A 15,013-nucleotide genomic window follows, 5' to 3' on the forward strand; every position below is an offset into this window, starting at 1 on the left:
ATATTCTTAAGTTTTTGAGAGCAATGAGACTGGATTTGATTTTATAAGATTAACCTACAGTTCCCAGTACTATATATACCTGATACACACAACACAATACTATGCACCACATAATGTTGAACATTGAAGGGGCAAATGTGAAGATTGTCGTGAGCTATAAAAATCAAATGAACCTATGGTACATGTAAGCAAACTTCCTAAAACTGAAATTACTGCAGCGATCTGCACGTCCTATGGTATAAACTTTTCTGATTATATCCATATTAGTAGTAAATTATTAAAATAAATCCCAAGCGTGGAAATGTTTATAAAATATATATATATTTAAAAAAAAAAGTTAGTTTAAAAAAAAACCATAGCATAATTTGTACCTTGTCAAACTTGAAGCTCACGATCAAAGTAAAGTAGTTATCTAACTCAAAATATCATGTTAGAATGAAATCATAAATTAGATATGGAATAATTATTATTAATTAATTTTTTTTCTCTACAAAAGGAATAGTAATTATATATAACAATTAAAAAACTATAATTTCGTCAATTATTATACATCTGGGTTATGATTTCGGTCATTCTAATCACCAATATAACAATATAACGCGGTAAAAACCAAATTAATAGGCAGTTAAATAATTTGATTTTTTATTAATTTAAAGGTTACGTCAACAAGAGATTTATTAAATCAGTTGTGAGTTATACAATTATAATATAATACTTGCAAATTAGTTGGTCAAAATTGCTGAAGTAATTCTCGCTATTTACTGGTTCCTTGTATTTGACTGCCAATTTCGTTTTATAACAAAAACACACGGCAATGTATGTCAAGGATATTCGTATCTAGTTTGTTATTTGTGATTAACTATCTGCTAAGTTCAGTTTGAATTCTTCTATACCATGTTTAAATATATGATATAATAAGATATTGTTGTTAGTCTATGAATTATATATAAAAATGTTTAGACAATTTACACATTACCCTTAAACGCCATGTTACAAATACTATAACTAATATTTACATGGCAACAAATTTGTTTATGTATATTGGAAGTACAGCACACGACCTGAACAGAAGAGCATTAAAATAGTTCAACTTAACTTTTTCCAGTTCACCAAATTCGTTTAGTGTATATAACAGTCTTCACTAGAAAGGTCAACAGTAACTTCGTATTAGCTTGTTTAACTTTAGTGTGCTTGCCTACTGGGAGATGCACTAAAATGGACAATTAAATCAATGGACATTAATATAATTTGAATGCAATTGATTGAACATCTGCTTTAGGAGTCATTATATCGATTGTAAACTGCCCAGTAGTAAGGACGCATTAAATAATCTTCAAAGCAGTTCTACCTTATTATTGGCAAGTATAAGTGTGATTGTGTTGTTCTTAAGGTGGTGTTATGATCTGGTAGATAACACGTGTTTTTCTATTATTTACTTTTAAGGGTGTGATACAAAACCCAAGTACTGTTATTATTCAGTATAGTTATTATAGAAGGCAACATGTAGCTTTTTGACTGTTTGCCTAATCTACGCATAAAATGTGATAAATTATACTCTAGAGGGTTGATGCAAGCATCATTGAACTTATCCGTAAAGTAATATTGGTTGAAAACTGGGACTAAAACTGATAACACTTGTGTCATCCACTTTTTTTTTTTGAACAGTTTTGTATTGCTGCAGCAAATAAATAATTTAAATACATTTGCTAATTGAGTTTAAATTAGTAATTGAAATAGCTAGCTTGGAAATAGCACTACTCAATTGAGTTCGTTGCATCGATTTTAGATAAAAACACTCCATTTTAAATTCATTATTGGAGATTATCTATTTTCGCTTAGCAATTCACTATTATAGATTTTTTAACATGACGGTTTAATTGCCGTGTAAATTTAATTACAATAACAAGTGTGAAGTGTGTTTTACAAGAGTAACGCATGTAAGGGGGTGTGTTTTGGGATTTGTCGAACAACTGCTGGGACGCGTGGCCTTGCGGTTGCTGAATATTTAACTTCCATTCAGATAAAAAAGTAATTCAATCTAAACGAATCAGAAGACAAGTGTTGATGGGAATAATGTGTTCATTTACATAATTTTGGGTGGTATAGGTAACAGAATCAAAAAATGTTCAAGTTTCTGTGCATCCATAATATTAACATATTTTGATTGCTTGACTAAGTTATTTTTGTTGAAATTGTGTGGACCTGCTGAGAGCTTTCTTTAAAATTGGTATCTTACACTAAAACAAAATACAGAATTAACTATATTAATCATATTGATTATATAAAAAGACAGATGCAGCTTTAAATGCAGAATTGAGCATACTTTATTATGGACAAACAACTTGCTTGATAAATGACTGGGGATTATCTTGTTCCAAATTCTGATATTATAAGAAAAATAAAAACGAATTGTTTCTTTTTTAAAGTAAACATGCGCTTAAGGTATTAGTGAAAATTGTTTTTTACATATGTCATATAAAATTACACCGTATAATTGTCTTAAATGAAAATGAGGTTGGGGTGATAGATGGCTCACCACTTTTCATACTTTAATTATATTATTAGGGTGTTTTGTTTGTTAAAAAATATGATTTTCCAACTGTCAATTTAAAAAACTGTTTGCATAATTCTGCACTTATAGGATTATAAACACATAAATTTGGATTTAGCAAAATAGAGAACAGGTTTAAAGCAATAGAAATTTGTTCTCATTGATTTAAAAGTCTGTGATTTTTACTGCTATACCATGCTATATGAACACAAATTTATGTTGCAGACCTCTGTGTAATTTAAAGTATATATATATATATATAAGTACTTTTATACATTTTGTAACATTAGTTTCAAAATATAAGTATTGTATGAATGAAAACATGTAATAACCCAGTTGCTAATGAGTCGACCTGTAATTGAAGTCATCTTCAAGATATGAAGACATACCGAAATAATTATCGTTCGGAAATTATAGCGGTTTTCGAAGACATTTTTATATAAACGAGTAATATCATATCATCAAAGATCGATTGTGTCTATGAGAAGAAGTTTTTATTTAGTTACGTTAAAGTGAGTTACGAGTTACGAGTAAGGACATCGATCTTAGATATTTTATTGAAAACTATTTACAAAGCTCAAACGTTATGAACTAAAGAGAATGATAATGTTTTGAACGCAAGCTATATTCACTTTTTTGATATAATGACAATTGGTCATTCATAGACACATCACTTTTTAAAATGTATTATATTTTAAATTATTATAACATTTTAATTAAACTTTCAAATTAAATTTTAATTGAAATTTTCAATCAAAAACATTATTTTAATTATTATTTTTAGTTTTTTATTATACCAATATTTCGACTACCGTTAATAGTTAAGTTCACGAAACTAATGATCAGATATGTACTTTGATTTTATTAATACTAAACATATCCGTATGATACTTTGTTTTATACCCTTTACACAAAAAGAATGAAATGGGTGTAATAGGTTTGTCAACATTTTTATAACGTATTGATAAAAACGTTGTAGACACTAAATAAGGTGCATATTATACTCGTATATTCTTTATCAGCTTGAAAAGCTACGTTCATTTAGCACTGACCTATTGTGTGTCTACTTTAAAGTAGAGCACAATTTAATAATGCATCCGTGTACGTGAAGAAGAAAAAGGCACAAAGGGAAAACTTTCAACTTTTTTAACAAATTTACATTGTTAAATCATTGTATAATCATAGTCAAAAACTATTTTTTGCTTTAGGTATATGCAAAACGTGCATAGCACAACAAAATGCATAGTAGATTAGAAATTTTGTTAACAAACAAACACTATTTAACAAGCAAAAGCGCATCGATACACTGGTAGATCACTTGTTGAGTTATTGCAATTGAAAAACAACAACAAATCCATTCGCAAACAACGAATGGTTTGATATGCAATAAATATCTGAGATGAGCTACGAAATATTACATACCGCACGATCAAGAAGTGAAACCAAAAGTCCCGTAATCAGAATGACATATAAAAAGGAGGCGAAAATTGAACTGAAGAACACTTCGCCGCGGCACTTGCAAGAGACAACAACATCAGAAGGTTCGAGACTGATCACATAACAGAAGATGCAGGTCAGCAAAATATATTGATCTAGTTCCTCTAGTACACCAACGTGGTCTAATCGATAACGTTGATTAGATCCTCAGTATATCAACGTGGCTAAATCGATAACGTTGAACTTTCTTCTCATTTCAAGAGAATATAAATTTATTTCTTCGTAATAGGTATATCTGCTTTTTCACCTGTAAATATATGTAGAATTAAATAAAAATAAACTAAATCAAAAGTACAAGTCTGTCAATTTATATTACGAAACAATTCAGGGTCTCAAAAAATATTCTTGTAACACCTCTGGACAACCGTGAGCTAACCCAGCTATCAACGACCGTGAATAAGTTCACTGCAATATGAAAGATAAAAGTTGTTAGAATTGATAGAATTGAAACAATATTTTCAGTCATTGATTTGTCCTTTTTAGTTCTCTATACCAATGAGCATTTCTTGATATCTTCATAAGCAGACCACTAGTGCAGTTTCATCTAAGCTTTTACCGTTATTTTTTATGTTCGATTTATTCGTCGAAACTCGAACTTTTAAATTTTAAATTTATTTCGATTATTAATTTTATTCGTCAATACTGCATGGTATTCTGGTATTCTGTATATTCGCTAAATTATATTAACGTTGTGATAAAGACCATACAGCTCGTGGTTCATTCGGATACGCTAATTGTCGCCAACTCGTTAAATTATATTTAAAGTAAAAATTATATAAAAGTTGTAAATTAACAACAAAAATTCTTTTTATATTATTTAAATTAATTGAATTTTTGGCTGACTATTGTAAAGACACGTTTTGCTCATTGATTTTCCTGAGGTAGGCTTAGCCGTTGTCCAATTGTCGATGCAACATATTTTTTTATTTTCGGAAATCAAAGCAAGGAATTTGTATTTTATAGTTAAGTTACTTAATTAAAAATTTAATAATTTCTTACTAATAATTAAGATGAAGAATGATCTGTGTTCATTTTAATGTTTTTGCGGACAGGTATTTGCCTTTGGAAATAAGCGACGTAACTGAAATAATCGTTCCTTGATTATTGTGATTCTAAGACGATACTTCTCTCGTAAAGCTTGTTATTGAAAGCTGTTTTTTTGTTTTGCTGTAATTTAAAATATCTGGGTTTAGTACAGTCTTGATTACTGTTTATCAAAGTTAGGATGTATATCTACCTCAACTGTGATACTACATTCTACTGGTCAAAGCGTATAACTGCCTTGATGTGCTGATCAAGACGTATAACTACCATGACGCAATTCTTTTGCCTAATTCAGAAAGACGTATAACTGTTCTTTCAACTTTAAGATGTATTACTGCCTTGCAAGTCTCGGAATAAGTGTCCTTCTATAGAAAATATGTATATATTTATATTACTCAATTTACTCGTCCCGCATTGTAGCACAATAAAACTTTTGTCCACTGAATTGTGATTGTCTTGTTGTTGCTGAATTTATTTTATCTACGGTTGACATATTTACTTCTTACGATGCTGTTTGAATCAAAATGATCGTAAATACTGAACAAGTGAATCCAGTAATTAGGTGCATATCTCATATAGATTAGGTACTTGAAGCAAATCTAAAAAGTTAAACAAAAGAAAAGAGAATCAATGTCAAATGTGGCTTCGCATCAATTGAATTGCTAAAAATTTAATTGTGGCTTTTTAACAAAGAAATTTGACGCTTTTGCTTTCATGAGCAATAAAAGCGTGTGAAATGTCTTTGGCTTTTCATTGACAAAATTATTTTTTAAAATAAAATATATTTCAAACAAAATTTTTGTTATAATAATACATATAATAATAAAATATAACATTTAACATTCTATTGTTCATGATGCGTATTAATAGCCCAAATAGAGCTGCATGGATTAATTACCGCCATGGAGTCGTTTAACCAGTTCGGGATTGGAATTTGCTAAACCAATTCAAATCGTTCATGCTCAATCAAGTGTAGTGTTATACTAAAAACTGCATGTTGCGTGTGATTCCACCTTCAACCTCCATTAATCTGTAAAGAGATATCAGCTTGTCTTCTGGCATCGGTAGTTCTAAAGATGGCGATAAATGAAGTTTGATTTGATAACAACGGTCTCAGTTTTCCATGATGAGTATCAGTTAGAGCATCTATAATAGCAGATTGTATCGTCTATACATTATTACCAGTGTTAGTTGAATGGCTCCTGCATTGAAAACTTAATTTAGCCGTATCAGCTCCAAACCTTCTTGAACTACGGTTTCATCATTCTTCATTATGTTAATTGTTGAATCGACAACCGATGTTTGATTCTTAAATAACGCCAACCAGTGCATTTCATTTTGTTTCACTTCTAAAATTATATTTGACATACAAGATGTTACTTTCAACATCTTTGAATATGTTGTAAATGGAGTAAATGTCTGGCACAGTGGCGAGGCTAGCTAGCTCGTCAGAAAAGGGGTGAATTATTAACTCCGCTATAACACTATCGAATCGTAACAAAGAAAAACAATCGTGCCAGAGTATATTATTTAACAAAAAAAAAAATGTAATAATGGTGATCAAAGTAGATCAAAAGATAAATAAAAACAATAAAATAATAATAAAAAAAATGTATAAAAAAAACTATATAATGATAAAACTATGTCTACCAGTGCTACTCCGTACTGTCTCTGTCCGTGACTGTCAGTTTGGACCTACCCACCCTCAGTACCTTACCGTAGTTACCATTGAGCTGAAGTAAAAGGCCTTTCTAAATTCCTTACAGCTCCCTAATTTAACTAGGCGTCCCTGTCCTGTTTAACTCATTTTCACTTTACCTTAACCTAACACTGTCCTTTTTTTCACGTTAACCTGTCATCTGTAATCAAAACAAACAAAAAGAAAAAAAAGAAAAGGTGAGTTACAATTATATAAAACTAAATTTAAATAACTAACAAATTTCATTTATTAAATATAATCATACAAATAAAATGATTGGCATAAAAAAAAAATATAAAATTAGATAATACAAAAAATTATGAAGAAAAGTAAATGTGAAATATATGCATACATGCAAAAACAATAAAAACAAAGTGACAAAAGAAATCAAAAAAGAAAAAAAAGGAGTATTACAAGTAGCATTCTTTTACCACGCTACTCTTATTCACGGATTCACCTTCTCGTCGATGACGTCAGCAGCAAGAAAACCTATAAATAGAACAAAATCACATACTCCCTTTATATTCGTCGTCTTAAGGTACCTTTGTAGTATATAGTTGCTGCCTATATACATACATATATATTACGTTTATCTATTTTTTTCTTTTAAATGCAATATGTTCAGAACCAAATTTAAATTCTAGGAAAATATTATCTTACCAAGATTAATAAAAAAAATAAAAAAATTATAATATAAATGCACAAACTTAATTTTCTAACTCCTTGTGTTTCAAAAATTAATTTAATTAAATATTCAATATTCAATAATAATAAAAATTATAAAAATTATATAATAATCAAAAAAAATACTTAAAAAAACTTTACAAATAATATATGTATATTATTTAAATGAGGTAATGAATTTTTTATTTGTTCGCCACTTAGCTGTTGTTGATGCTGCTTTTTGTGGAGCTTTTATAAATTCTGGATAATCAATAAAACCATTAAGTGATGTATCATCCATTTGTAAAATGAGATCACTTAGAGCAACTAATTCCATTTGTAAAATGAGATCACTTAGAGCAACTAATTCCTAACCAGAAAAAATCTTTTCTTCAATATGAGGTTTTTGCCATTCAGCACAGCCGTCTAATTTATGAAAATTCACTGTTACCAGTTACTGGTTCACAGACATACGAAGAGAACCAAGACAACTATATAGTTATTGTCTTAACTCAACGGTTATGTGGCAGGATCAGTTTTGAAATTTCTTCACGAATTAAATAAAATTGTTTGTAGCGTACATTTTTTTTTTGTTTCACTGATAAACTTGACTTTTGTTTTTCTGTTATTTTTAATAAAAAACATTCACATTAGCATACATTAAATGTTATGTACAATATTTTTGTAGCACTAAAAGGTGGATTATTTTGAATTGTACATTTGTTTTAGGAAGTTTTCTTTTTTTCTGTTCATTTTTCATTTAATAATTTCATTTCACTTTTAATTCACTTTTAACTAATGTCGATTCACGTCAAAAAAAAATGCAAAAACGCTCTACACAAAGATGTTGCTTGCTCGACTCTAAAAAAAACTGAACAACTTTTTCTTCTGCTAGATATTTTATATCGCTGCTCTTCATCGCTATCCTCGATAACGTTCTTTTCGGGTCAACGTTTGTAAGTTTAGCTAGATAACGTTTATCCTAACACCACTCGCTCAGATACTCTTACAACATATGAACTTTCACCATACTTAACATCCACACTCTTAAATACTTTAATGTACACACTTAGCATTAAATTGCCAACATTTATCGTAACAAAGATCAATTGCTCCTCTTTTGGAGCGATGGTCATGAAGTAATTTATCATCAAGTCGTAGTTCAGATTCGCACATTCGCACATAATGCCTTTGGTTTCATTTGTTGACAAGCTTGATGTAGCGACGTTATTCCTGTGTTTAGAGCTAATGCTTCTGTCTAATAAAGACTTAAATCGTAATAAACTAATTGATTCTATTCAATAGTTGATATAGCAGCTGTGCTTAGATTCTCGAAGTGAATACCCAATTTCGACCCAAACCTTTCATTGTCAATTGATATTCAATTGATAATTGATAGTAATATTGCCATATTACTATTGGCAATATCAGTAGTAGTGTAAGTAATACAGTAATGTCATAAGTAAATACAACCTGTATTTGACTTTAGCATTGCGCCGTCGTCCTAACTCCACCGCTAGGAGGGGATACTGGGGCAGATTAATATATGTTCAAGATGTATAAACGCATACGTTAAATTTCTCGACTACTTAAGAAACGCGCACTCTCGTTTGAAAAGAGTTGTGAAAGAAGGGATTGTGCACTGCGACCTGAAAGATCTATTGTGCCCCTTACTCCGGTTAGAGTGTTTCTCCAAGTCCGATTTCTTTAATGAAAGACAATAAAAAGCCTATATTTTCTAGTCTTGAATTTTTATCATCCATTAAATAACCTCCTAAGTGTTTCTTCCGCTTGTGCATCAGTGCCGTGCACTCCCCAAGCACTTGGTATGCAGTTTCTCTCTCTTCTCTACAGTATCTGCAGTCTGAGTTGGATTGAATTCCTAACTTCGATAAGTGATTATTCAATCTACAGTGACCGGTCACTGATCCCGTAGTAATTCATAGGTTGTTTTTTGATTGTGCTATGCAATTTTTGAAGCGTTTTAGGTTGTAAGTCCCTAACAGCATTTTAGATTTTGAGAGTTTTGGTATCCTTTCCCAATAGAGTTGTCTTTCGTTTTCCTCTGCACCATTCATAACAATAGATAGAGTTCCTTTACCTAGACTACAAAATGGTTTTGGGGCTATCATTCTTGAGACTTCGCCTCTTCTTGCAACTTTGTCTATCATTTCATTGCATTGGATACCAGTATATCCCGGAATCCACATTAATACAAGTTTTAAGTTAATTGAAATTTCAATTTTGTAAAAATTTTATATTACAATTTTAAATATTAAATACAGTTAGTTTTAAATATTCCTGAAGATTATAAAGATTTATATCTTAAGAATGTTATAAAAATAGTATAAAATCAATTTATTTAAGTACAAAGCAAAAAATTTAACTATATCGGCAGTATACTGCCCACCTCGCTTCAACATTACTAAGACCCAATTTACGGATTATTTCTTAACTCTAGGTGACAAATTTCTTGCGACAGGAGACTACAACGTCAAGCACACGTATTGGAGTTCACGGCTCTGTAATCCAAAAGCTAAACAGCTTTACAATTCCATTCTAAATAAAAAACATGCACTAAACGTAATCTCTCCTATGCAGCCCACATATTGGCCTGCCCATAACAATAAAATACCAGACCTAATGGACTTCGCCGTGACTAAAGGCATAAGCAGAAATTTTATCTTAACATACAGAAGCTGCGATTTTTCTTCTAACCACTCTCCAGTTATATTTTGTTTACAGTTATATAACTGTTCCCAAAGCGTTACAAAACCTAGAACAAACTGGCTCAAATATAAAAAGTACATCAATTCACACATACACACAAACTACAAGATAAAGTGTAAATCTCATATTGAGGACGCAACCTCGGTTTTAAACTCAATTCTGATTTCAGCAGCAGAAAATTCCACCCCTAAAGACAATAAAATTTACAGATCCAATAAAGTACTTACAAATAATGACAGAGAATTTAGTTTTATAAAAACGTAGATTAAGGCATGAATGGCAAAAATTTAGGTCTCTTTCAGCGAAAAACTTATTTAGGGAAGCCCAAAGAAGACACAGATCTCCACTAAGCAAGGAAACCAAAATCAGGCAATATAATTATATTCAAAACCTATGTCCAAATGGCAAAAACAATTCATCCTTGTGGAATGCTAGCAAAGGTATAAATTCCCTCATAGAATCCGATTCTCCAATAAGAAACTCTCTCGGAAACTGGGCGCGAAGTTATGAAAAAAAATCTAACATTTTTGCTGATTATCTAAAAGAGGTGTTCCAACCAAATCCTGCAACAGGACATTATGACTGTCCTACTCAGGATCTACATGTATCATCTGTTGACATGAATATCACGGCCAATGATCTTGTTCAAATAATCACAAACAAGTTAGATTGCAAAAAGGCACCGGGATTTGATAATATCTCACCCATCATAATAAAAATCTTACCCCTTTTGGCTATAAATTTTATCACATGACTTTTTAATGACATTATTAAATTTGGCTTTTACTCAACAGAGTGGAAAACATTCATGATTATTATGATTCATAAATCAGGTAAATATCACACGCTTGCCTCTTCATACAGGCCAGTAAGGTTACTGCCATGCCTTTCTAAACTCTTTTAAAGAGCCTTACCAGTTTGGTTTAAGGGAAAAACATGGAACTATTGAGCAAGTTAATCGTATAACGAACGAAATAAGATGTGCATTTGAGCTCAGAGAATATTGTTCCGCGGTCTTTCTCGATGTTAAATAAGCCTTTAATAAAGTATGGCATAATGGGCTCCTATATAAGATACGCTGTTTATTACCTTCAAATGTCTACTCAATTTTAGAATCGTATCTGCATAATAGAAGTTTTAAAGTTAAATGTAAATCATATACTTCTAATTATTTCCCAATAGAAGCTGGCGTTCCACAAGGAATAAGTAACTCAGTCGTCACCACAACGTTTGCTCATGATAGGGCAATTTTATGTCGAAACAAAACCGCTATGCTAGCTTCAAACCAACTTCATTCTCACTTATTTCGGGTGGAGAAATGGTTGTCAAAATGGCGAATTAAAATTAATGAACTAAAATGTAGACACATTTTTGCCTTAAATCGGAGCACATCTCCAACAATTACTAAATAACATTCCCATACCACAAGCAAATAATATAACGTACTTAGGTGTACCTAGACAGACGATGAACTTGGCACAAACATATTGAAGCCAAAAATTTTCAGATGAAGCTCCAAACCTCTGAGTTGCATTGGCTTATTAAAAGAAGATCTTCCAGGTGCCTAGAGTATAAAGTACTCTTGTATAACAGCATCATAAAACCAATATGGACTTTTGGTATCTAGCTATTTGGCAATGCTAGTGCATCAAATATTGAAATTATCCAAAGTGCTGAGTCAAAAATTCCCCTAGTTAAAACTCAATTTGACAATAAAGAAAAAAATACAATAAAAGGCTGACAGAACATTATCCAAAGTGCTCAGTCAAAAATTCCCCTAGTTAAAACTCAATTTGACAATAAAGAAAAAAATACAATAAAAGGCTGACAGAACATGTTAATCTCCTAGCAAAAAATTTCGCACATCTATCCACTACTTCCCGCCTAAAAAGAGCTGACCGTCCAGCCATTAATTAATATTCAACAGCTTTAAGTAATAACCGCACCTTTGTTTTTAGTTATCTGATAAAGTTTAACTACTTTCTTAAGAAACCACCTAACATTCACTCCAACGAAACTTAACCCATTAGTCTAAATGAGGTTCGTGTTATAAAGTTTACTTATTTTATTTTATTTTATTTTATTTTATTTTATTTTATTTTATTTTATTTTATTTTATTTTATTTTATTTTATTTTAATATTTATTTTATTTTATTTTATTTTATTTTTATTTTATTTATTTTATTTTATTTTATTTTATTTTATTTTATTTTATTTTATTTTATTTTATTTTATTTTATTTTATTTTATTTTATTTTATTTTATTTTATTTTATTTTATTTTATTTTATACAATGCATAGTTAAATTAAAAGTTGTAATATTATGTACAACTTATTGGTAGTCTCATTCTAAGAGAAGATGCAATAAATAAATGTATGTTTAAAAAGAAAAAATTTTATTTGTATTCTATCTTGAAAAAGACCAGAATAATCTAAAATATATTTTAATTTTTCCAATGCATTAGCTTAGGTAAAAATAATCTTTCACTTGCGATTTGGTCTAAATAAAATTTTGACGAAAAATAAACAAAAACAAAAATACTAGTTCATTTTGTTAGAAAAATTTTATCTCATATGATATCATATCAACATACATATGATATGGTTGAACCAATATGATGCGTAGTAGTGTAGAAATTCAGTACCTTTAATATTCGTTCAGTATTTATTGAGGAATGTTTTTCAACAAATCTGTGAATGAAAGTAATACTAATTACAATACATAAATATTAACATCAATCATGTTATTTTAGTTTGAAGGTGCTTTTGATGCAAGACGTCTTGGAAATTGGGAAATACCTAAACAGTATCCATCCAGACCACGCACACGTCAAGGAAATACAACATTTATTGCCAACAATAGTGGACATTTGCTTCCTCATATTAAAAAGTAATTTCAGTTGAACTTATCTTTATTAATTCTATAAGACTTTAATTTCCAAAAATTTAGAACCGACGAACATCCATGGGGAAATTTTAAAAGCACATACGAGTTACCAAAAAGAATAACAAGAGAATTTATTGAAAATTATAATTATTGTTTAACCAACCCTAACAGATATAAGCACTTTGGAGAGGAAATTAAAACTTGTAACGAAATTAAAAACTCGATATGTGAACCAAAATGTGTGGCAATAAAACGTATTATAGACATCAGCAAACTACAAGAGAAGGTGCAAAAACATAGAAAAACTCAACGTTTGGCCTTTGTCTGCAAAAACAAATAAATTTCAATTTAATAGAATCAATTTGAATAAATTTAGTCAAAATAAAATAATGGACATGGTAAATTAAGTTTGCAAAATTTTTATTGTTCAATGTACTTTATTAATTTTATATATAACTACGTTTTTATTTAATAATATTCTATTGCAAGCACTCTGATTTAGAATATATACCAGGCGACTTCACGTCACCACGACATCAGCATTCATCACGGGAACTTTTACTTCGACAAAAGTATGAGAGAGATAAAAGTATAGCACCAGAATTGCCTTTGCATAAATTTAATCTGGAAAGATATAACAATTATTTAACAAAAAAAAATCTGTCATTAAATACATGTTCACCAATTTTGCCACATACATCGTCAAAGAAGACACCGTTTTCGCCACCTGTCGAAGACATATGCTTAAACCAGGAATTGCAAAATTCAGAATATAATATGATTAAGTCTGTTAATTCCATAGCAGATAAACCCAACGAACGTTGCCCGTCTCCAATAGTACCCGCTTACGCAAATTTTGAATTAGCAAAACGTATGCATAGTGAAAACTTGGACCACCAACCTTTACCTGATTGTGTGGCAGATTTGGCATATCGAAAATTACAAATATCAGGCGGTCAACCTGGTCTTGGTCTAGAAATTGATCCAGTTGCCACTGGAGTTGGCATGAAGTCATACAAAGCTGGCCCTACTCATTGCACAAAATTAAAGGTATATCGTCCAAAAACTTGTGGTGTAGTACCGAGATCATACAATTTAACCGGGAGTCCACTCTACATATCTGCAGATCAAAATAAAAAAATGAGTGCAATGGATCTAGCAATTTGCTGGGACTATACTCCTTTAAATCCCAATGATGAACCACAACGTGCAATGCATATAGATGGCTCCAATGACTCCGCTGGACCTGCAGTGTTTACACATGTTAAGACACCACGTGAAGATGTTGCCACCAGTACAGGTCGTTCTGCAGGAGTTTTTAACAACACTTTAGGTGAAGCTAGTTTTTTTGATAAAGACATATTAAGTAGGAAAACTGACTTTACTGGAAAGAATTTGGATAAAGATGATAATTGTGTGTGCGACTCAAATGATTTTGATATACCGCATCGCTCACATAGCGTTTCGAATATACTTAACCAAACAATGCCACCGCGCTATAGCAAGCAATACCAATCTACTTCCAGTGATATGACTCAACAAAAATTAAAGGCTTTACGTAAAAAATATTTAGGTACAGATGACGGTGGTCCAATTTGTTTGACTGAAGCTACGGAACCAGCTTGCAAGCGAAGTGGTTTCTTCCGACGCGCTCGTTCTCGTCTTTGTCATAAAGTAGCACCACAATCCGCTTGTTGTCCTACAAATAACTTTGAAACGCGTTACCCATGTAAATCAATTTTTCGAATTGGGAACACAAAATACAACGGAGCAGGTGAATTTATTAATTCTAATAGTGGTTGTTGTATTGGAAACCATAACTCTAATAAAGTTTTAGTGATTCCTAGGCCAAGAAATCCATACAAAAGAAAAAATTATAGCATTGATACTTTAGTTCCCCCTTTTACAAGTTATCAAGGTGGAGCAGGACAGGGAGGATAT

General features: G+C 30.8%; 1 protein-coding gene across 1 annotated transcript; it reads left to right on the forward strand.

Annotated features, from left to right (window-relative positions):
• Positions 1-12,941: 12,941 nt before the first annotated feature.
• Positions 12,942-15,007, forward strand: LOC119668831 (the record flags this gene model as incomplete). Its single annotated transcript, XM_038078480.1, has 3 exons — positions 12,942-13,075; positions 13,136-13,470; positions 13,562-15,007. Coding segments are annotated over exons 2-3 (1,455 nt in total), but the record flags the coding sequence as incomplete, so codon positions are not given.
• Between the last annotated feature and the right edge of the window lie 6 nt (positions 15,008-15,013).

This window comes from Teleopsis dalmanni, chromosome 1, assembly GCF_002237135.1.
Source record: "Teleopsis dalmanni isolate 2A chromosome 1, ASM223713v2, whole genome shotgun sequence".
NCBI lineage: Eukaryota > Metazoa > Arthropoda > Insecta > Diptera > Diopsidae > Teleopsis > Teleopsis dalmanni.